Genomic DNA, 24,202 nt, shown 5'->3' on the forward strand with positions numbered 1-24,202 from the left:
GCACGCTTCCTGAAAACATCATTCAGTTCAGTGTGAGCACAGGATAGTGAGCAGTGTGAGCCTAGAGCAGAACAAAGAGATTAAGTCAAATCTAGTAATAGAAGACTGCTCATTTAGGTGAGTTGTTATCCTTGAGGTAAAGTATATTATTTGTATCTTCAAAATTAAGTTTATCCACTAATTATATTGTATGTCTTTGAATAATTATAAAGATATGTCTTTCAAAGGGACAAGATTACACTCCCAAACAAGTCAAACAAGTCTAGAGTCTCTTATCTTTTAGGTCTTTGAAAACAAAACATAGCATAACATAGTGGTGTGACATCTCACCAGGTGTGACATCTTTGTCTGTTTTTCGTTGTAGTTTATCCTAAGAAACAGACTTTTGCAACTGAAATAAAAAAAATGCCTCCACCTCGTGTAAACAATAAACCCAGAAATGAATCCACCACAAAAGACAACATGGGAACTCTCGACGACCCTTTGAAATTCTTGGATCAGGACTACCAGGAGTTGAAGAAGAGCTGGATCACCAATAAAAAGAGATTTGTTGATGACAAGTTCCCTCCAGACAGCAGCTCCATTGACCCACAGAAGAAACTTGAATTGGATCTGGATCAAATCGAGTGGTTGAGACCATCAGTAAGTTACCTGTATTCACTTTCCATCTTCAGACCTTCAGTAACTTGTTTGAACGAATCATTGTCAAAGTACTGCAGAATGTCTCTTGAGGGCTTGTCAGAACAGGTTCACCTGTGACATTTCCCAGCCTTTTTGATTTACAATTGTGAGAAGACATCTCAGGTGTCTTGAAAGCTGGCCCAATGTGCATTATATGAATGTAAATGTCTTTTTCTGGTATTACCAAACCCTTGAGCCAAGTTTCATTGTATTTTCACTTTATTTTAGAACATAGTGACAGACCCTCAGCTCATTGTACAGGGGGCGTCCAGGTTTGACTATTCCCAAGGATCTTATTTAGGTATGTTTATTTATATATTTCTATCCTCCTGAGACCCTGCGGCCTCATATGAGGACATGATATTTTAGTGAATTTCTCTGAGACTATAAATGCCACAGTTTTAAGTCTGGATGTCCTGTACAGAGCACATTCAGGGCTTTTCAGAGATACCAAATGATTGGGTGTTTCACCACGACCACTCCCTCTCCTTGGGCTTCAGAAATGTCTGATATTAATTTAGTGACACTCTTATGGAAATATCATTTAAATCGGTCTAATTTTTAAACTGTGTGTCATAAATCAACATCTCAGGAAAATGTTATGGGGTTTCAAATTAAAATGTGACTTTCTGTTATGAATCAGGACGTTGATTTCATACATGTCCTCATATGAGGACACCGGGACTAAAAGCGTGTTTATTACGCATTTTGGGAGACACAACAAATTAATAGGGAAATAAATTATATTTCAATATTCTATGAAATATTATTATGAAAATCTTGTCAATTATTACTCCCATTATTACACTTCTTTTTTTCATTATATGTTGCCCCAAAAACACATTAATTAGATTTAGTTTATAGATGCATTGTCTATAATGAGAAAACCCGTTTATGGACATTTTACACACATTTTGCAGAAAGAAAAATAGTTTATCAAATCATTCTGTTATAACATAGTTGAGAATCATATTTATACAAAGTTTGGTAAAAAAAAAAAAAAATCCTGAAAACTAAGAATGTATTGGTGATTTTAAAAATCAGATGTTTTTGCCTATGCATGTTCATTAATGTTTTTTATTTTTTTTAAATTGAGTCCTGATGTCCTCTACCGAGGACATAGCATAACTTATGAATGAAATATATTATATATATATATATATATTTTTATTTTTTTATTTTTTATGTAATGACATGAAAAAACAATTTTTTTCCTAAAACTTTTTCCCGGGTCTCAGGAGTCTATAAATACTCCAGTAGGCATGATATCTACCCTGTAAATAATGTCACTGTATATACACCAGAAAGCCTTCCGTCAACTCATTAAAACATCAGTTTTGCTGATTTTTGTGCTTTATACATCAGGAAACTGCTGGTTTCTAGCTTCAGTTGGGGCTTTAACATTTAAGAAGGAAATCATGGACCAGGTCGTGCCAGATGACCAGTCATTTGCTAAAGATTATGCAGGGATATTTCACTTCAGAGTGAGTTCTTTGGTCTTTTCAGTGTAACTGAATGCTGTTTAAAATTACATCTGTACTTAAGCCTTATGTTGTGCTTAATTTGTATAGTTCTGGCGGTTTGGGAAATGGATTGATGTTGTCATTGATGACAAACTTCCAACAATCAATGGCGAACTTGTTTTTGTTCTTTCAAAAACATCTAATGAGTTTTGGCCAGCATTACTGGAGAAAGCTTATGCCAAGTAGGTACCAATATGTTGTGGTAAAATTATTTTTTTTAAATAATTATTTATTATTGAGCATAAAATTATTTCCCTAAGACTTCATGGCCTTCCCAGGTTCCCAGTGCACTTCCATAATGTTCTTAAAGTGCTCTATTTTACGTTCTAATTAATTTTGTACTTATTATAATAAAAAATATTTTTATTACTTCTTAAAATAAATTTTATATTATCTAAGTGTACTCAAATGTGCTATTTTGGGATACCATGAATATGAACTAAAATGTGCTTTTAACATATTATCTCTGTATTTTAAAACATGTATTTATACTACTTGTTGTACATTTGAGTGTACTAGTGGATAAGGATAGGTTCAAGTGTACTACAACTGGTAACTAAATTTTTTAAATAGAGAGAGTATGTTAAAAGCGCATTCATATTCATGGTGTCCCAAAATAGCACAGTTGAGTACACTTAGTTGATCTTAAGTTTATCTTAAGAAGTACTAAAGAATAATTTTTAGCATATTAAGTATAAAATTAGTGCGTGAAAATAGAGTACTTTAAGTACATTATGGAAGTGCTCTCTTTTAAAACCTGTGTTCAGCAAATGTTTTGTATGTAACCTGATTTAAAAATTGCCTTACAGATGGAAGTATTTGCCATTTTACATTCTCACAAATATAACTTATATTTGTCTTATAATCATCAAAAATTTTAGTATTTCAACAGCATGTTTAGGACATACGTGATATGTAGAGTGCCTTTTACAGGGTGTGCGGCTCCTATGCTGACATGCATGCTGGTCGTGTATCTGAGGCTCTGCTGGACTTCACCGGTGGCGTCCACATATGCCTTGAACTACAAAAACCTGCTATTGACTTGTGGACCCTGATGGACCGTGCAACCAAAACTAAGGCTCTGATTGCCTGCGGCTCCCATCAGGGGGTAAGCGGTGGCTTTCATTTCTGTAACAGATATTATCATCATGACCATTTCAGTCACTGTCATTGAAGAATTTTGTTAGGTTTTGCATTAAAATCTATCTAAATGAATACAGTAAACATTTTTAAAACAATGCAAGACATAAAACAATAATTTTTTGTTTCCTAAAATATATATTTAACAGCATTACTAATATGATACGTCTGTTTTTCATATCATATCAGGAAAAATCTGAGAATATTTTACCGAATGGTATTGTTCAAGGGCATGCATATACAGTGACGGGGGTTTTTAAGGTAAGTCTGCACAGAATTAAATGTTAGATCACAGTGCCATCAGATTAAATAGCTTTCATAATAACCCAGGTTTTTAATCGCAAGTTAGATCAACTGCATTCCAATGTTGTTTTAAGGAACACATCCCTTAATTTCTTACAATTCAGAATCCAACAATTCATCCTCAACCATTTGCATATTTAACGTTTGACATTTCTTTCACTAAATTCCTTCCAGAATTGTGTTTATGTTAAAATTTGTTCAAATGAAAATGCAATTACCATACACATTTAGATGATTGATAGATACAGGTAGACTGATAATTCCATAACAAAAAAAGCTGAATCCCTTTAGAAATGTCAAAATCTAGTGGTCTGGCAAATGCAACCGTTTCTGAGTTTGTTCACCATATTTCAACATTTTAACTATGTTTTAAAAATCCTTGTAATTTACTTTTTTATTGCATTCCTAAGTAGTGCCCTCAAGGCTTCACATGTAATGGGAATGTTTTCATTAAGCATGAGGTTGATTTTCATAGTTAATAGTTATTCTATAATTATAATCCATCCATATTGACAGGCTTATAATATAAAAAAGGTGTTTAGCAACAACAGACTTGCTTTGTTTACATGTTAATTGTTGTAATAGCGTACACCAGGGTTTATTTACTAATTGCCCTGAGCTCCACCCTTTGGTATGTCCTTTGTACGGTTTGTATTTATCCCTCTGTATCTCTTACGTCAAGTCTGTGGTTTTGCAAGAGTAGTTTCTAGAAATAATATTTGTCCTTAATTTATCTCAGAGCATTGTGTACAGACAGTTCAGTCCTGCGGTAAAAAGTTATTTCACAATGATCTTGGTGAAATACCTATGGCATATTCTGAGTTTAGGTGACATCCAGAATAAGTAGCAGCTAAAAGGGTTTAAAGAGGTTTATTAAGAGCATTTTGAATAAAAAGTCTCATGTCACGATGTAACAGGTAACATGGCGAGGAAAACCAGTGAGGCTGGTGAGAGTGTTGAATCCGTGGGGAAGAAGCGAGTGGAACGGTGGCTGGAGTGATAAGTAAGACTCACATTAAACTATATAGACTAACCAATCACTACATTGATCAAGTGACATTGTTTGTTTGTATCACTGGATAATTCATGATTATTTTGTTTAATGGATTCTTGAAGAGGTTTGGCAGTTGCATTAGGCTTTTAGTATGCTAAACAACAAAGTTAGCTGGTTAGCTTACAAATAGTAGATCTTTAAAACTATATGTAGCTTACTTGGATGGATCAATCCTGCTACACAATACATCTTCGTCATGACGTGCTCGTCATATTATATAGATATTATATTTGTGGGGTGCTGGAAGAATTGCCACTGAGACAGCTCAGTGACTGCTGCTTATTATACAGTTGAAATAATGATTGACTGAATGATTAGGCTCCTATACGTTTGGAACTTCATTTAACAATCTTTGAAATTGTCATACAGATTTCTGTCATTTTAACAGACTGGAATATGTTATTGAGACTACAGAACAAAACCTCACAACAACTCTTTTCCTAAACTAATCAATGCATGTGCTTTTATGCTTTTTCCCCCACCAAAAAATAAATAAAAATGATGTCACTACAGAACTGGCTTCTGTTTGATAAAGGCAACCTGTCGCAAAGACAATAGAAAGCCATTCATCCATGATGCCATTCGGTGAATGAGAGTTAGCAAATTCTGGTGATATTAATGACAGTTGGTGATGGAACTTTGTGATGTTGGTTTTTCATGCAAATGAAAAAGCAACAGTGCTTGATGACCTCTAACGATGTAATTTCTGTAAATGAATACTGGTTAATGAGACTGTAATGGCAAATTTCATGACTTGCAAAAATAGTAAAATTGATTAATACCTGAAATATTTTGTAAGAAATTTAGCCAAAATGCCCAAAAAGGCAGCATCCACACAAAACCCTATAAATTGAATTTTTCAAAATGAATTAAAATTAAAATAATAAATTAAATTAGAAATAAATTAATATGCCGGCAGCCATATCACCCTGTAGCCCAAGACTGGTTGCCCACTGAAGCTAAGCAGGGTTGAGCCTGGTCAGTACCTGGATGGGAGACCTCCTGGGAAAACTAGGTTGCTGTTGGAAGAGGTGTTAGTGAGGCCAGCAGGGGGTGCTCACCCTGTTATCTGTGTGGGTCCTAGAGCCCCAGTATAGTGACGGGGACACTATACTGAAAAGAGCACTGTCCTTCAGATGAGACATTAAACTGAGGTACTGACTCTCTGTGGTCATTACAAATCCTAGAATGTCCTTCGAAAAAGAGTAGGGGTGTAACCATCCTGGCCAAATTCGCCCATTTGCCTGTCTCTTCTCCACCAATAAGCTGGTGTGTGGTGGGCGTTCTGGTGCAATATGGTTGCTGTCGTATCATCCAGGTGGATGCTGCACAATACCCAGAAAAGCATTACATAAATGTAACAAATTAATATGATATCCGGCATGGTAAACATATTATTCCCATGCCATTGAAAAGCCAGCTATAACCTTTTAGAAAAATACTAACATAAAATACACAAGAAGCATATTAATTTCTTAAGTGATGAAAATATAGCTTTTTGCAGTAATAGTTACCTGATTATACTCTAACAGGATCTTCAGGAGTTTCCTTTGCATTTTTTCCTTTTTCTCTTTATTTGCTATTATTACTTATTATTCACTATTTACTCATTTAGAATAAGCCCATGTAATATTTTAATATGCTTTTGCATAACTTTCAGGTCATCGTTGTGGAACAAAGTGAGTGAGGAGGAGCGAACACAGTGTCACTCCTTGGCCAATGATGGGGAGTTCTGGTGGGTATTAACTGTAGTTTTACATGTGACCTCACTGCGTTAAACATGAATCAGATGTTTTCAGTAACATACTTTACTGCAGGATGTCAATGGAGGACTTCTCCAAAAACTTCGAAGACATTGATATTTGCTGCCTCAGACCTGATTTTCTGGATAATGCTTCTAAATGTATCTGGGCAACTACACGCTACAATGGCAGCTGGGAATCTGGGACTACCGCTGGTGGCTGCATTAATAATAAAGGTAGCTCATATACAAATATATAGAGAGAAGGCACTGCATACTAGCATGAATACTTTATTAATAGAAATATTAGAAATAATAGAAACAGTATGGATATGCAAAATGAAATTAATGATCCAGGGTATTTTAATTAAATGTTGGACAAGGAAACTTGCTTTTGTGTTTTTGTGTGTCTGCAAACTTTTGGCCATATGGTGTGTGTATACTGTATGTGTGTATACTGATTCAAAGGATGTCTTGTAGACTCTTTCTGGACAAACCCTCAGTTTCGGGTGAGGATTGAGGAGCTTGATAAGGAATGTGCTAGAGGCCAGTGTCCTGAAAACATACTGGTGTCCCTCATGCAGATCCATGAGAACAGACCCAGAAGTCTTGTTTCTAACTACTCCATTGGCTTCAGTGTTTATCTGGTCAGTATTAACAATAACTACTAGAATCACAGAAAATACAGTAATTTTGATTTCCTCTTATTAATGGTGTGTGTTCTATGTTTTTCTACTTTAACAGATACCACCAGAGGCAAGTAAAACACAATTCAAGCTCAATAGTATTAAAAACACTATATGTGTTTTGCTTTGTCAATAAATCAATTACTTGATATGTATAAAATAAACTGATATTTTATTCTCCTTTAGATGAAAGATGAGAAGTTCCCAGCCAAGTTCTTCACCTACAGACGTTCCGTGAAAGAAAGTGGGAACTTCATCAATACAAGACATGTGATGAAATTCTTCAAGCTGGAACCAGGAGAGTATCTCATTGTTCCCTCTACTTTCAACCCTAATGAGTGTGCAAAATTCATGCTGACCATCTTCACAAAGACTGAATCACATAGCAGAGAAAAGAAACCTGCAATGACATATGTGTGAGGTTATTATAAATACTGTAAGTTTACCTGTCTAGATTTTTGACCTCTGTAACCACTCAAATAGGATTTGGAGTAACCAGGATGGTTATACTATTTTTTTTTCTTCTGCTTTTTTTTTTTGTTCATCTGTGAGCTGTGAAATTAATGTTACCATTGTTGTTTATTTGTGAGTTTTTTGATGTTCTGTCTCACTGTAACTGTATGGATCAGGTCAGTCATTCACCAAGAGTTTTAAATTACATTTCAGTGTGTAGCCATTCAGAAAGTCATAATGAATGAATGAATGAATCAATCAATAAAGCCTAATACATATGCTACTCAATGGTCTTCAACTGATACAGCACAATTCTGAAATGTACACTAGCAAACAATAGTAAAGACATATTATTAAAAACTTTAATTTATATAATCGTTTATTAGGGTAGAGTGGGGGAAAAGGTTATATTTCCCAAAATAACCACAAGATAAAGTCAAGATAAATTTTTATTGTAACTATAGACAATGTTGACAAGAGTGTAGAAATTTTTACCATGAAGCTTACACTGGTGATGAACCGGAGACAAAACGGATTTCACAGTAAATTATCTAATTTTCAGCAGTAAGAAAAAAAGTGTTTTAAAGCTTGTTGTTTTGTAGAACATCACAGTTATATATTATATGAGAGCAGTAGGGCCTGTAAATAGGGGGTACGTGTTATTTAATAAAAATACCCCACCCATGGGGACGTTTTGCACCATATTTAATTTTTGTTGAAAATCTAATAATATGAAAACTCTGGACATTTTTCATACTTGGTTTATAATTTGTCATTGTCACTAAAACTATGAGAACTTTTCTGAACACATTTAACACTTGTTTCACTGGGAAAAAAAAGACAATCCTTAAGGGGGCCGTTTCCCCCCACTCTACTCTGTTTGTATTTGTCATTTTCATTTAATGATTTTTAATTTTCTGACGACTCACAGGAGAAGTTTGTACAAACTATATTGTTCCAAATCTAGATCTGTATTAAATATTATTAGTATTTTACTCCATTTAGCTTCTGGAGGGATAGGTTGACTGTAACACTGTAGGTTTTCTTACACTAGAGGGCAGTAGTTTAGTAAATAAATAATGGGCGTTGCATCACAGAAACGTGAGAGCACAGGGGTGTAGTTTATAGCTTATAGTGAGAACCATCTCTTGTGATTCAAACACAGTCAGCCGAGAAGTATTGCTGTGTACACCTGTAACATGAGTCTCAAATGCCTCTCCTTGGTGGACCCAGGTACGAGTCGGATTTCAAGGGAGTGTCTCTGGTTTTGTACCAAAATCAGAATCAAAGTGTTTCAGAGATTGTCTGGTTATTGTCACAGAGCCCCTGTTGGTATGCAGTACAAACCTGTTCTTGGAGGGCCACTGTCCTGAAGAGTTAAGCTCTAACACTAATTAAATAAACATGGACCAAACTCAAGGTCTTCAGACTCACTAGAAACTTCCAGGCAAATGTGTTGGAGTTAATTGCAACTAAACTCTGTGGGATATTGGCCCTCCAGGAACAGGATTGGATAAAATAAATAAATAACAAAAAATCTTCCTATTGTACTCTAACTAGATTAATTTGTTTTATGCAACATACAGTACATACATTCAATCTAGTATTATAGTAGATAAATAACCACTAATAGATTAATTTTGGAAGGGCTTTAAATGTTCACCTCATATGGACCCAAGCAGTGATGGGGGTAACGCATTACAAGTAACACGAGTTACGTAATCAGATTACTTTTTTCAAGTAACTAATAAAGTAACGCATTACTTTTTAATTTACAAGAAAATATTTAATTTTACTTTTTCAAATAAGTAACACCGGTTACTTTTTCCCATTTATTGATTGACAATAATCAATCCCCATGTTGAGAGAAATCCAGAGTAAGATGTTACTGTAGTTCTAGAATAAATGTGAACATGCATTATTCATCTCTCGCAAAAAAAACAACAAAACAAAAAAAATTCATTATTCCTCAAAATGAATAAAAACAGTGAAATGGAACTCAGAATATGACGCAAACCTGCAATAATTAAATGTTAAATAACACAAATATCCTTTATGTATTTAATCCCATTTTATTAACCAGTGTCTTTGCTGCTGACCTTCGATGATCCAATTCAACCATCATCACTAGAAACTTCCACACTATTAAGCAAAAATTACTCTAGATAAAGCCTTTCCCAGATTAACGCAAAAGTAACGTAATGCATTACTTTCCATAAAAAGTAACTAAGTACCGTAATTAGTTACTTTTTTTAGGGAGTAACGGAATATTGTAATGCATTACTTTTAAAAGTAACTTTCCCCAACACCCAAGTGTAAAAACCAGGTGTAAATGGGGTGTTAGAAGGAACAAAATAATTGGAAGATACTATTTAAAGTGATTATTAAATTAAGTTCAAGTTCAAATTTATTTGTATAGCGCTTTTTACGATACAAATCGTTGCAAAGCAGCTCTACGGGAAATTAAGTGTAAGATATCAGACTGAATAAGAAAAATTTAAGATGCATCAGAACATTGAAACCTGAGAAGCTGAGATTCCAGAAAGAGAAAGCTGTTACAGGACAACGTCATAAATCGGATTCCTGGCTCCAACTAGCTGAAGCAAGCCTAACCAGCAAGCCTCTTTCACAAAAAGGCTTTCAACATTGAGACAAAAGAACACTTATTGATAATTCCAATTCAGGAAAGAGACCGTCAAATTTGTTGCAAATAATCAAGACTGATTGTCAAAGAGATGGTCATCACGTGGTCCAAGATTGCATTCACGAGCTTCCTTAGACTGACTTCTCCCCCACATAGAAGACAGTTCAAATCAAAATTCCATTGTCTAAAGAACATGCCTTCGTTCTCCATAGAACTATACAAAAGACTTTCTTTTTCATATGCACATAAAATCATCCTAAAAGGACATTTCTATGCAGCCCCTATATTATGTTGGTAACCCACACATTTGACTATCTATTGTTTTAATCAAATATTATGTATGTCTTTTTAATCACTATTGAATAGCTGAAGGATTCAGATGCATGTGTGGTATGTATGAGTTTGAAAATTCATGCTTTAAATGTTTCTTCCAATCAATTCTTTGTCAAATGTATCATAGTCTTGTTATAGAAATCATGCTCAAAAGTATACTTTGCAAGAGCCTGTATAGTTCGGACCTCTGACTGAACAGATAATAACGATTTATTAGTGCGGTGGAGAAACAAAGCAATACCCCAAGCAAGGACAGTATCTAATTGGTCAAGACGTCCAGATGGGACGGTCTGAAAGCCGAGTTTAAAAACTCAGGACACCATCAAACTCTTTCTTACTCTTCTTCGTAAAAATGCTCTCTTAGTCACTCTTACTCTCTTGGTCGCCCTTCTTCTCATTTGCCACCGCGTGCTGCTCTTTGAGTGTGCTCTGGCCCACGTGCCAGCTGGAAAGAATTATTTTTATTCTTTTACTTTAGTTTCTTTTCTTTCTGTGGAGTTTCGTGTTCTAATGTAAGTTTTCTACAAAGTCCAGCTCCAACTGCACTCGCTACAAACATCAACCAGACCAACTCCGCATCCTCAGCCAACACCCAAGACCTCACTTCAAAGACTATTGAACTCTCAACCAATCAGACACTTCGGGGAACCCCCTGTCTGCAACACAGGCAAAGCAAGCAAGTAAAACTCCAGGTTCTAACTGAATCAGGTGCAGTTAATATAAATTTTAGCCTCATTGAGAAACTCAAAGCGAGGGTTAAATATGCAATTGAACATAATGCTGTAAACTTGGGATTTCACATTTTCATTCTCTTAAACTCATCCTTTCCTCACTTTCTGCAACGTGTGAATGTGTGAATGCTTGTGTTCATGTGTTAGATTAGTTTATGTCTTAGGTTTATATAAATAAAATCTTATGTATATTGAAAAGAGAAGTATCTTGTGTTTTCTGCTCACAAGTTAATGTCTTAATCTGCCGATCTTGTTACAACGCTGTTTAATAGTGTTTTCACTATATTTTGGATTTTAATATCCAGTGCAGAGTTTGTTATACGGCTCGTTCAGTGAATCGTCGTAACAGTGAGTCTGTTCAAATCAATATAAAATCATAAATGATTCCCTTTGAGCTAAATTAAACTATTTCGTTAAATTACATATTAATATTACTTTTATTACGTTACATAAGTTTCCACAATATATTTATATATTGCAGAACCTTAATATATTTAACTTATGGCAAAATTTGGTAATTCTGTATGTTGTCTGAGCGTTGGCATCCTCTGAGGTCCTCTGAGGGGTTGGCATTATCTTTTCTCAGGTGTTCGGTCATCTCAGATCATTTAAGGGTTGGATCCAGACTGAAGCTCCTGTAATTCCTAGTTACCACGGGATGTTAATCAGAGAAACAAATAGAGACATAATTAGCGTATCTGCTGTTCCATCTAAGCAAAAATTATTTGTTCAACCCAAGCTAAAGAATAATAATAATGTACCTTTGATCAGATATAACTGCAGTACAAGATTATAAAGTGCATTATGTGAATGCTTGGCTAAAGAGATGTGTCTTTAATCTAGATTTAAACAGAGAGAGTGTGTCTGAACCCCGAACGTTATCAGGAAGGCTATTCCAGAGTTTGGGAGCCAAATGTGAAAAAGCTCTACCTCCTTTAGTGGACTTTGCTATCCTAGGTACTACCAAAAGTCCAGAGTGTTGCGACCTTAGGGAGCGGGTTGGATTGTAGCGTGGTAGAAGATGAGTTAGGTACGCAGGAGCTAAACAATTTAGGGCCCTATAGGCAAGTAATAATATTTTGTAAATGATACGGAACTGAATAGGTAGCCAGTGCAGAGACTGTAAAATTGGGGTAATATGATCATATTTTCTTGACCTGGTAAGAACTCTAGTCGCTGCATTTTGGACTATCTGTAGCTTGTTTATTGAAGATGCAGGACAACCACATAGCAGTGCATTACAATAGTCCAGTCTAGAGGTCATGAATGCATGAACTAGCTTTTCTGCATCAGAAACAGGTAGCATGTTCGAAGCTTGGCAATGTTTCTAAGATGGAAGAATGCTGTTTTTGTAACATGGGAAATATGATTGTCAAAGGACAAGTTGCTGTCTAATATAACACCCAGATTTTTGACTTTAGAGGACGTAACAGTACATCCGTCTAGTTGCAAATTGTAATCCAAGAGATTCTGTGTACTGTTTTTTGGTCCAATAAGTAATATCTCTGTCTTATCTGAATTTAATAGGAGGAAATTATTGGTCATCCAATCTTTTAAATTTTTTACACAATCTATTAGCTTAGATAGTTGAGAAGTTTCATCTGGTCTTGTTGAGATATATAGTTGAGTATCATCAGCATAACAATGAAAACTAATCCCGTATTTTCTAAGAATATTACCAAGAGGCAACATGTATATTGAAAATAGCAGAGGACCTAGGACAGATCCTTGTGGTACTCCATACTTTACTGGTGATAATTGAGATGACTCCCCATTTAAATGAACAAAGTGGTAGCGATCGGACAGGTAGGATCTAAACCATCTTAAAGCCTGCACTTGAATACCAGTATAGTTTTGTAATCGATCTATGAGTATATCATGGTCTATAGTGTCGAACGCAGCACTAAGATCAAGTAATACTAGCAATGAGATGCAGCCTTGGTCTGTAGCTATAAGCAAGTCATTTGTAATTTTAACAAGTGCAGTTTCTGTGCTATGGTGAGGCCTGAAACCTTACTAAAATTCTTCATAGAGATAATTTTTTTGCAAGAAGGAGCACAATTGAGCAGACACAACTTTTTCTAAAATTTTAGACATAAACGGAAGATTTGAAATGGGTCTGTAATTTGCCAGTTCATTAGAATCTAGTTGTGGTTTCTTAATAAGATGCTTAATAACCGCCAGCTTGAATGGTTTTGGGACGTGACCTAAAGATAACGATGAGTTAGTAATATTGAGAAGCGGTTCTTCTGCTACATGTAACAACTCTTTCAGTAGTTTAGTGAGTACAGGATAAACATGCTAATAAACATGTTGTTGGTTTAGATGTACTGATAAGTTTATTTAGCTCTTCCTGTCCTATAGTTGTAAAGCACTGCAGTTTTTCTTTGGGTGCGATGAATGAAGCTGAAATACTAGACGCAGTAGAATCTACATTTGATATTGTATTTCTGATGTTATGAGGGAATATTTAGATCGGGTGGCGTGTGCTTATTTGTTAATCTAGCCACTGTGCTAAATAATAACCTTGGATTGTTTTGGTTATTATCTATGAGTTTGCGGATATGCTCTGCCCTGGCAGCTTTTAGAGCCTGTCTATAGCTGGACATACTGTTTTTCCACGCAATCCTAAAAACGTCTAAATTAGTTTTTCTCCATTTGCGCTCAAGAATACGAGTTTCTTTCTTAAGAGAATGGGTATAACTGTTGTACCCTGGCGCAGTATGTTTTTCTCTAACCTTTTTCAATTTGAGGGGGGCAACAGCTTCTAATGTATTAGAGAAGATAGTGCCCATGTTGCTAGTCATTTTGTCTAGTTCATGTGTATTTATGGGTACACAGGGCAGTTGAGATAAATCAGGCAGGTTATTTGTGAATCTGTCTTTGGTGGCTGGAACAATAGTTCTGCCCGGACGATAACGCAGAGCCATATAACTAATATCAGTAATACGCAGCATGCACGATACAAAGAAATGATCAGTAACATCATCACTTTGCGGTACGATATCTATATCGGTAAGATCAATTCCATGTGATATAATTAAATCTAGCGTATGATTAAAACGATGAGTGGGCCCGGTGACGTTTTGCTTGACTCCAAAAGAGTTTATTAGGTCAGTAAACGCAAGTCCTAACGCATCATTTGTATTATCAACGTGAATGTTAAAATCTCCGACAATTAGCACTTTATCAACATTGACCAATAGATCTGAGAGGAAATCTGCTAATTCTTTTTAGGAAATCTGTATATGGTCCTGGCGGTCTATACACAGTAGCCAGAGCAAGAGATAAGAGAGTTATCTTTTGCATATCTAACAGTGTAACATTAAGCAGAAGTATTTCGAATGAGTTAAACCTCCTGTATCCTGTTTTCTGAGTAACATTGAGAATATCACTATATACCTCCACACCTCCACCACGACCAGTCTGACGGGGCTCATGTTTATAACAGTAGCTTGGTGGAGTAGACTCATTTAGACCAAAATATTAATTTGGTTTAAGCCAGATTTCAGTCAGGCAGAGTACATCAAAATTCTGTGATCATTTCATTTACAATAATTGCTTTGGGTGCGAGTGATCTAAGAGGAGCCCAAGCTTTAAAAATAGTTTTTGTTCATTTATTTTGCGTTTTTCTGGTTTAATCACGATCAGATTTTTTCTAGATCCTGCATTAAATTTATATTTTGACCTCACTATTCGGGGAACAGACACAGTCTGTATAGATTGGACAACGCAAGTACTTCTATCTCTTAAGTGGGTAGAACAAAAGTCATCATAGCAGTTATTGGAGAATTGGCTTACTAGTCAGATGGCGTCCTGGAGATGTTGTCCGACAGGAGTTCCGCTCCGACTCTGCTGGGGTGCAGGCCATCAGCACGAAAAAGCCTAGGACGCTCCCAGAAAAGATTCCAATTATTAACAAAGAGCAGTTTCTGTTCTTTACACCATGACGATAACCATTCGTTTAAAGCAAAAAGTCTACTGAACCTTTCGTGTCCTCGTCGATACGTGGGAAGCGGTCTTGACATGATGATCGTCGTCGTGGGCGATGTGCTGAGTACCGTCTCGATCAGACTCCTGAAGTCCCTCTTCAGTGTCTCCGTCTGCCGCAGCTTGGTGCCGTTAACCCCAGCGTGCAGCACGACAGCACCGATGCTCTCGTCGCCCTTCAGGATCGCGGGTATCTGCGCAGAAATGTAGAGAACACGAGCACCGGGGAAAAGTGAGTGTGCACTTTACCTTCAGCTAACGTAGCACGGACGTGCCGGACGATGGAGTCTCCGACGATCACAGCGTCGCGTTCCATCTCGCAGAGGGCAGCGGAGCGGTTCCGGGTGGAGATCTTGAAGACCGGAGGAGTCTTCCGCTGCTGCTGCACCCAGTGTCCGTGGCGTCCCGGCGCCGGAGTGAAGGACATCTGGGAAGATCGCATCCTGGGTGCAGAGGGTCTGTTCAGAGAAACACACAGAGTAGAGGTGGTGGGAGTGTTAGCAGCGTGCTGTATACTTACCCCGGACTTGTGAGCGTCAGCCCGGGATGTTTCCAGCGCGGCTCTCCGCTCTCTCAGTTGGGCCTGCTTCTCCACCAGGTCGCGGATCTGCTTCTCCACGGTCTCCAGCTGCACCAAATGCAGTTCGAATGTGTCCTCACCTGCACTCAAAGGTAGACACAAATCCGCCATTTAAGCAAGTAACAGTGAAACAATGGTAATGTGTGTGAATAGAGTATTAGCAATCTAAGCGAGATTAGCGGCAGCCACGCTGCCGATGCTAGCAGGCTATAAAATATAATATATATATTCAAAATAAAACTAGTGATAAGGCGCTCTGATTGGTTTTGTTTTAGAATGCTATAGGGGATACATGATAGTGTATAAAATAGTTTTTAAGATATAAAATAGACGATAAAGAATCAACTTGATGGAGCTCAAACTCAAAACACGCAGTCACAAATCAACGCATGAGTGTAGTGATTCGGTCTAATATTAATTATTTATATTAAGAAATTATTAAACATTTAATTGTATTATATGGAGTAACATATGTTTTCTAGTCAAGCAGATGCTGTAAGGATGGTTTTTATAGTTTTACAGACCTAAGCCATCTGTTTGCATGCATGAGCCAACGTGTGTATGTTGTTGACACAACACACAAAGCACACTGAGCCACTGCACTTGTACAGCATTTACTTGTTTTCTTGTTTTGCATTTTATGTCAGGTTTCTGTGTCATAGTCAAGGGAATTCTGTGGAACTTAAAGTTGCAGTGTCAGTCAGTTTTTTTTTTTTCCAAAAACCTGAATTTCTCTTTATTATTCCCTTGCTTGATGTCACATTAGAAAGTTTGACCCTCGGATCAGAATCTCAGTGACCTCTGACCTCTGCCAACACAAGCATAAAGAAAAGCAGGATATCTATCTGAATGAGGATTTCCAGACCTGCTTCATAAAGAAACTAGTACGATATATGCAACAGAGCTGCAGCTACACATTTGTTATGTGATGAAAACACACAATACTTTGCAACTCATTTGCAAATTATAATGATAATGAAGTTTCCTTTTAATATTGTGCATTAAAATGGTGCTTTTGGTTATGTGATGGCTTCATAGAATATGCAAATAAAAAAATCTAATTTCTGGACTCATTTTTGGACCCTTGAGATAGAGCACTGGTTATTAGCCTTCTACATTGCTTCAGAATGTGACCAGTCAGCCCTCATGCTCTTACTGCTGGACATCAGCTGTTAACATCTCTCTCTGCACCCTGCAGAGGACTGCCAGGTCATGGAGTTTGCCGGGGTTAAACCCCATTAAAAGCCCAAGTGGAGCCATGTCACCGCAGCTGATTCTCAGTATAATCACATAGATTTAGCCTTTCAGGTTTTAGTGCTTTTGTTGCATCTATAAAAATCATGTATACAAAACCTCATCAGCCTGGCTAAACTGCACCATCATCACTTATTATCAATATATGCAAAAACATCCACAATAGTGCAACAAGCTGTTAAAAAGTCAAATAAACAGTTCACCCAAAAATGAAAATTCAGTTGGCGGTAACCATTTGACTTCCATAGTATTTTTTACTTACTGTGGAAGTCCATGGCTACCGTCAACTGTTAAGTTACCAACATTTTTCAAAATATCTTCTTTTATGCTCAACAGAAGAAAGAAACTCATACAGGTTTGGAACAACTTGGGGTGAGTAAAAGATGACAGAATTTTCTTTTTGGGGTGAACTATGCCTTTAAATATAAACTATGAAATAATTCTGGTAACTTTTCAACACACACAGTTAAAATAAATAAAACCCACAAGTAAAAATAATTAAAAGCAATATTAATAAATGTGAATATAAATATATATATATATATATATATATATATATATATATATATATATATATATATATATATATATATATATACACACACACACACACATTTACATTTAGTCAATTAGCAGACACTTATCCAAAGCGACTTACAAATGAGGACAATAGAAGCAATCAAAACCAACAACATGCAAGTGCTATTACAAGTCATGGTTAGCCTAACGCAGTACACATAGAAAGGTTTTATTTTATTTTTTAATAAGAAACAATTAGATAGAATAGAAAAAAGAAAGCTAGTGTTAGTTTTACAAGAAAAGCTAGCAGTTAGAGAATAAATATGTAATTGATGGAGGGTCAAATGTGTTTACTTTGTTTTGTTTTTTATACAAAACAATGTAAAGTGCTAGAGTTAGAGGGTCAAATAAAGATGGAAGAGATGTGTTTTTAGCCGTTTCTATATATATATATACAGACAGACAGACAGACAGACATAGATATGTAAACAAATAAATACTGTTATGGGTGAGTATTCACCTCTTGTCAAGTAAAACTACATGAATCAATCTCCTCATGCTTTTCCCCAAGGCAGCCAACAGGTGGCACTGTATAGTCTACATGCACCTCGAGTCGAGAGTGTGAGGCCTACAAAAAGCACATGTTCAAATGTTCAAGGACTTGTTTTCTGAATTACACAACACAACTGAAGATTGTTTTAGAAAATTAAAATGAGGTCAAATTCAGAGTGAAATTTTCTGGTTTCATGTAAATGACTATGGCTCAATACTAGTTCTCATTTTTTACGCAGAAGATGCCTCACTTCCCCTGCAACAGTTACTATGGGAAACCCACACTTCCTCTTTCTCTCTGGCCTAATCATGCCAGATGTCAAAGACACTTTCTACAAATAGGGTACGGAGTAGGGCCTGAAACACTTAATATAGTCTAATTAAGTTTTTTTTTTTTTTAAACAAACTAAGAGTGAAAAGAGGTGCTTAACCTAATAAATAAATCAAAAATAAAATAATTTAAAATCCTTAATATTATATTAAACCAGATATGTGTGGTTTTGTCATTTTTAGTAATAATATTAAACAAACAAAACACACAACACAGTGTCGGAATGATTAACAGGTTGTCTTTCTACAATAACTTGGGTAACGGGGTTGAATAACTGAGCTTGATGAATGTATTAAACACAATAAAAATACAATAAGCAATAGAATACATCATTTGTAAGAATTAAGTTTTTTTCCAACCATGTAGAAAGAAAATGTTAGACTTTCAGGGCTGTACACAAAATCTAGGACAAAATTAAAGTGAAATTAATTACTTAACTGTCTAATAATAATTTAACTGAATACATTGATTTTTTTTTGTACTAAAATGAATAGCGATATTTCATTACATTTTTAAATAATTAAAAATATTTTACTGCAATGAATTGAATATCAGTTCATTGTATCAATATCAAAACAGATTGTCAAAAGTAAGAAATTATGGGATTTTAATGTTAAGTACAGAGGTCAATGACTGAGATCTCTTGGGAAATCACTTACATGCGTTGCAATAAAACAAAATGCATAAAAAATTGATGTTAAACTTCTCACTACAGGAACCATGGGACGCAAAAGAGACTACCATATTAGTGGAAAATAAGTGTTGCTGTATAATACACTCCACAGTCAGTGGAACTTCAGAGAATCTCTGATCAAAAACACACTTAGCTGAAGGCAGTGACCTTAATAGTGCAGTGAAACACTTCCTCACAGTTCATTAGACACGAACCAAGGACTGCTGAGAAAAGGATCCTTTTACATGCATGCAGTATATTCTCTGATCACTAGTGAAAGACTGTTTATACAAACAGAGGCTGTTAAGATGGTAACTGATAGGTTGAAAACAAATTATTAATAATTCAAACCAACAGGATGGCTGGCTGTGACACTGTGACTTCTAATGAGATTACTCAGCACAGCAGGAAAGGATCTGTGACATACGGTTTTACATCATGGGCCATCTGGGCCTCTGATTGGTGGACAGTGACATCATGTGGAGTGGTTCTATTCTGTGTTGCAGCAGACTGGCTGATACCAGGTGTAGAAATGTGCAGGCACACGTACATTTACAGTGCAAAAAAAACAAAACAATTCAAACTGAAAGAATGCATCTAACCTTAGAAACACATTACTAAATCTTTTTATAGGATTATTCTGGATTCTACAACTGAAGCACAATCAGCAATACTTGTGGTATAATGTCAAACACCAGAAAATATTATTTAAAATATAAAAAAGCGTGAGGCACGTACAATGGAAGTCTATGGGGTCAATGGTTAATCTTATAATCCTAAATATTTCAAATATATAGCCACATGATATAAACAATGAATGTTAATGTGATTTTACTGATGATTTTACAACATTCTACATCCTGAAATGACCATAAAATGACTAGTACAACTTTACAGTTTAAATAAAAGAACTGTTGTATTTTTATAAATTTATACACACACACACGTTGGTTTTTGTGGTTTATGGGGACTCTCCATAGGCGTAATGGTTTTTATACTGAACAAACTGTGTGTGCTATTGCCCTACACCAACCCTACACCTAAACTTAGCCCTCACAGGAAACTTTGTGCATTTTTAGATTTTCAAAAAACACCATTTAGTATGTTTTTTAAGCCTTTTGAATTACGGGGACATAAGCAGTGTCCTCATAAACCACCTTCATATTGTAATACCTCTGTCATACCCATGTCATTATACAAATTTGTGTCCTCATAAACCACATAAACATGCACGCACACACACGTTGGTTTTTGTGGTTTATGGGGACTCTCCATAGGCGTAAACTTTTTTTATACTGTACAAACTGTATTTTCTATCACCCTACACCTAAACCTTACAGAAAACTACTGCCAATTTTTGAATTTCATAAAACACCATTTAGTATGTTTTTTAACCCTTTTGGTTTACGGGTACACAGGAAGTGTCCTCATAAACCATGTTTATGTTTTAGTACCCATGTCATTATACACATTTGTGTCCTCATAAACCATATATCCCAGAACGCACGCACACACACACACACACACACACACACACACACACACACACACACGCATATGTATAGTGGTAATCAACATTATACAACAAATGCCGATTTTGTCTTACAATTTAGTAAAGTAATAGTGATTAGCATGCAGCACTAATATAAACTGACTTATGAGTAAAGTATGCAGTAAGTACAGCTCAAAACCAACATGAGAAACAGCTTTGATCATGATCTTAATCCACTCAAACACTGACTTGACTTGAAACTGTCAACCACAGCCAATGTTGCCACACCCAAACAGGGCCTTATCCGTTATGCAGTGTTGCCAGATCTCACAGAAAAAAATAAGCAACCTAAAAAAAGTTGCTTATGATAAGCATACATGGCAACAATGCAGTTGTACCCAAAACAATTATATTGGTCTTAAGTTAGCGGTAAAAGGCATTAAAGCCCCTAGCCACCTGCAAGTCTGACAACACTGAAGCCATTGTTTACTGTTGAGAAAATGTTCTAATGCATTGTTTTTTTCTTCAGGACACAACCTTCAAAAAAGAAGGGGATTCAGTTTCATAATAGCAGCCCTACAAAGAAACAAAGAAGTTAGATAACTTACAGCACATACTAGACAAGCACAATGACTAGAATTAAGGCAGTGCTAACAAAGTTTCAGACTTCTGTGAGGCGAAACGCAGCCATTTTCTCAAAGCGATGGCGTCGGTAGTGTGGCATTGCATATGCCTGTCAGTGGGTGGCCTGCAGACACATCTAAAGCTGCTGTCACGCACAGACTGCTGCTGGTGTGTGTGAACTAACATTAGGAAGTGTGCTGTGGCCTGTCAAAGCCTGATGATGCTCTGTGTTCGTGAGAGCGTGGGGGCAAGGCAGTTATATTCAGACCATGAAACTTAACCCACAGTCTAAAGGAAGTGGTTGATAGATCCTCAAAACTGTAATTTCTAACTGTCAGTTTTGAATTCAATTGTGCTATACAACACTATAGGTCTGTCAATGTGATCATTTTGTACAATTAACAAGTTTTTGTCTTTTCAACTTTACTCCCAGTGTTAAAAGTTTGGTGCTTATGGGAGAGGTAATCAAAGCGGCTAAAGACATGTTGAAAATGTATATATATATATATATATATATATATATATATGAATGTATATGTATGCATGTATGTATAAGTGCTGGGGAGTAACTAGTTACATTTAACGGAATTATGTAATTTAATTACAAAATAAATGTAATTAGTTACAGTTACTGAGAACAAATGTGTAATTCAATTACAGTTACTTTAGGAAATGTTAATGATTTGTTAATGATTACAAAGGGGGTTACATCTGAATTGTTTTCTCTCACACTCATTCACTCACACTCACTCACTCACTCACACACTCACTCACACACTCACTCACTCACTCACTCACACACACACTCACTCACTCACACACACACTCACTCACACACTCACACTCACTCACTCACTCACACACTCACTCACTCACTCACACACTCACACACACGCACACACACACCTCTAAAATGAGACACCATTGTTTCAGGAGTTTAGGACATAGAATAGGACACATGCTTATTTGATAGCATGTGATTTTATTTCCTATTTGGGTTTATGCATATGGTTTATTTTTTTTTAAGATTAACGTTTTTCCAAGGCATTGTTAGATGCCAGTGTTTCCTGTCATAGCTATGCAAACATTTGATCTCAAACCCAGTATCACAGCTTTTAGACTATTTCTTGTTTTGATTTTAAATCTGCATTTAACCTCAGAATGATCTCAAAGTAAATAAGAGGTGTTAAGTATGATTTTTTTTGGTGGCTGTGCTTTAAATTAAATTATTACATGGCTCTGTGGAATGCTTGATTCCGATTGGTCAGTCGTGGAGTTCCAAGGTCTGTTATTCCCTGATAACAACTGGTAAAAGTTGAAAATATTACAAATTTAGAAAAGTAATCAAAAAGTAATCAAATGTAATAAGTTACATTACTTTAATAAATTAATTGAAAAGTTACACTACTTATTACATTTTAAATAGGGTAACTTGTAATCTGTAACCTATTACATTTCCAAAGTAACCTTTCCAACACTGTATGTATGTATGTATATATACAGTGCCCTCCATAATTATTGGAACAGTAAAGACAAAATTGGTCTGTTGACTGTGGAGTCACGACATTTGCAAATATGATGACAAAACTACAGAATGTCACATTTTATTATTACAACACACGTTTTACCAAATAAAAAGAACAGCACTTTTAGAGTTCATCCCACTCATTGATGTGAGCATAAGTATTGGGACAGTTGAACATTAGGCAGATATAAAAGATGAAAAGCTATTATTTAGTTGCAGATCCCTTGCACACAATCACAGCAGTGAGTCTGTGACCCATAGACATCACCAGACTCTTGGTCTCATCCTTTGAAATGCTTTTCCCAGACTTTAATGAAGCCAATTCCAATTGTTGCTTGTTTTGGGGAGTTTCTGCCTTTACTCTCCTCTCGAGCTGGTGAAATTCATGTTCAATCAGATTTAAATCTGGAGATTGACTTGGGCAATCTAAGACTTTCCATTTCTTTGCCCTTATAAGTTCCTTGACTGACCTGGCAGGGTGTTTTGGGTCATCGTCCTGATGCAATATGAATCACTTCCCAATGAATCTGGTGGCATTTTCTTGAATAATGGTAGGCAAGATGGTTTTATACCCTTCCAAATTAATTCTGCTACTGTCATCATACATTAAGTCATCAAGTTGAGAGGGCCTGTTCCAGAGACAGCCATGCATGCCCATGCCATGACACCACCTCCACCATGCTTTACAGATGAGGCTGTATGCTTGGGATCATTGTAGTTCCCTTTTTTTCTCCACATTTTTGCTTTCCCATCACTTAGATAAAGGTTCATCTTTGTCTCATCGGTCCATACAAACTAATCTTGCCTTTCTATTTTTGGTGCTGGTCAGAGGTTTGCATCTTGCTGTGTAGCATCTGTAATTCTGTGTCAAAGTCTCCTGAGGACAGTAGATTGTCAGAGCATCACCCCAGCTTTCTGGACGTTGTTGGTGATTTTACAGACATGTCTTTTAGGGTTAATTTTCACAGCTTTTATGATTGTCTGTCATCAACTACTGTTGTTTTCTCAGCCGATCAGGTAGTTGTTGGTTGCTGGTGGTTTCCAAACTTTTGATTTCTCCATGCCCTTTGTTTTTGCTGTAGCTCTAATTGACTTCCTCTTTTAAGTTCAAGTTGAGCTTTATTGTCATTCCGCTACATGTGGAACGAAATGTCGTGCCTCGCAGGACCACGGTGCTACATAAATACAGACGTACAACAATGAAGTAAAAAACACTATAAACCTATACACAACTAACCTACTGACAGATTTAACTATAAGCATCTTATATTATATTTTAGCATGCAAATTGCTTGCTTTTCTCTCAAAGTCAGCTCCCTCATCTTCATCCTGGTTTGTGTGTCATCATCGAATGCAAGATTCAGAATACATAA

The 24,202-nt window shown here is 36.2% G+C and overlaps 2 protein-coding genes across 3 annotated transcripts in view; one reads left to right on the forward strand and one right to left on the reverse strand.

The window, feature by feature from the left end:
* LOC306886456 (calpain-1 catalytic subunit-like) lies at positions 1 to 7,863 on the forward strand. 2 transcript variants are annotated; one of them, XM_079443563.1, is made up of 12 exons: positions 1 to 117; positions 365 to 642; positions 910 to 982; positions 2,047 to 2,165; positions 2,253 to 2,386; positions 3,138 to 3,312; positions 3,534 to 3,605; positions 4,565 to 4,650; positions 6,362 to 6,436; positions 6,519 to 6,679; positions 6,923 to 7,093; positions 7,315 to 7,863. In XM_079443563.1, the coding sequence occupies exons 2-12, from the start codon at positions 406 to 408 to the stop codon at positions 7,323 to 7,325; spliced, it is 1,314 nt and encodes a 437-aa protein (XP_079299689.1). In that variant the 5' UTR covers positions 1 to 117; positions 365 to 405; the 3' UTR covers positions 7,326 to 7,863. The 2 variants fall into 2 exon arrangements, with proteins under 2 accessions (XP_079299689.1, XP_079299690.1); XM_079443564.1 differs by having other exon boundaries at positions 21 to 136.
* The window catches only part of LOC306886460 (uncharacterized protein), a 22,173-nt gene continuing 5,246 nt past the window's right edge, over positions 7,276 to 24,202 (reverse strand). The window contains exons 2-3 of the mRNA XM_079443568.1: positions 15,091 to 15,939; positions 7,276 to 7,528 (exon numbers count right to left, since the gene is read on the reverse strand). Of these exons, the coding sequence (XP_079299694.1) occupies positions 15,458 to 15,939 (482 nt within the window). The 3' untranslated portion in view covers positions 7,276 to 7,528; positions 15,091 to 15,457. The remainder of the gene's footprint in view (positions 7,529 to 15,090; positions 15,940 to 24,202) is intronic.

This window comes from Barbus barbus (genome assembly GCF_936440315.1).
Source record: "Barbus barbus genome assembly, chromosome: 20".
Taxonomy (NCBI): domain Eukaryota; kingdom Metazoa; phylum Chordata; class Actinopteri; order Cypriniformes; family Cyprinidae; genus Barbus; species Barbus barbus.

Bases quoted from the DNA above. Each gene is read 5' to 3' on its own strand.
- LOC306886456 (XM_079443563.1), top strand. From the start codon at position 406: ATGCCTCCACCTCGTGTAAACAATAAACCCAGAAATGAATCCACCACA. The intron at 2,387-3,137 runs GTAGGTACCAAT...TGCCTTTTACAG, and splicing joins CTGGAGAAAGCTTATGCCAA to GGTGTGCGGCTCCTATGCTG. The intron at 4,651-6,361 runs GTAAGACTCACA...CATAACTTTCAG, and splicing joins AACGGTGGCTGGAGTGATAA to GTCATCGTTGTGGAACAAAG.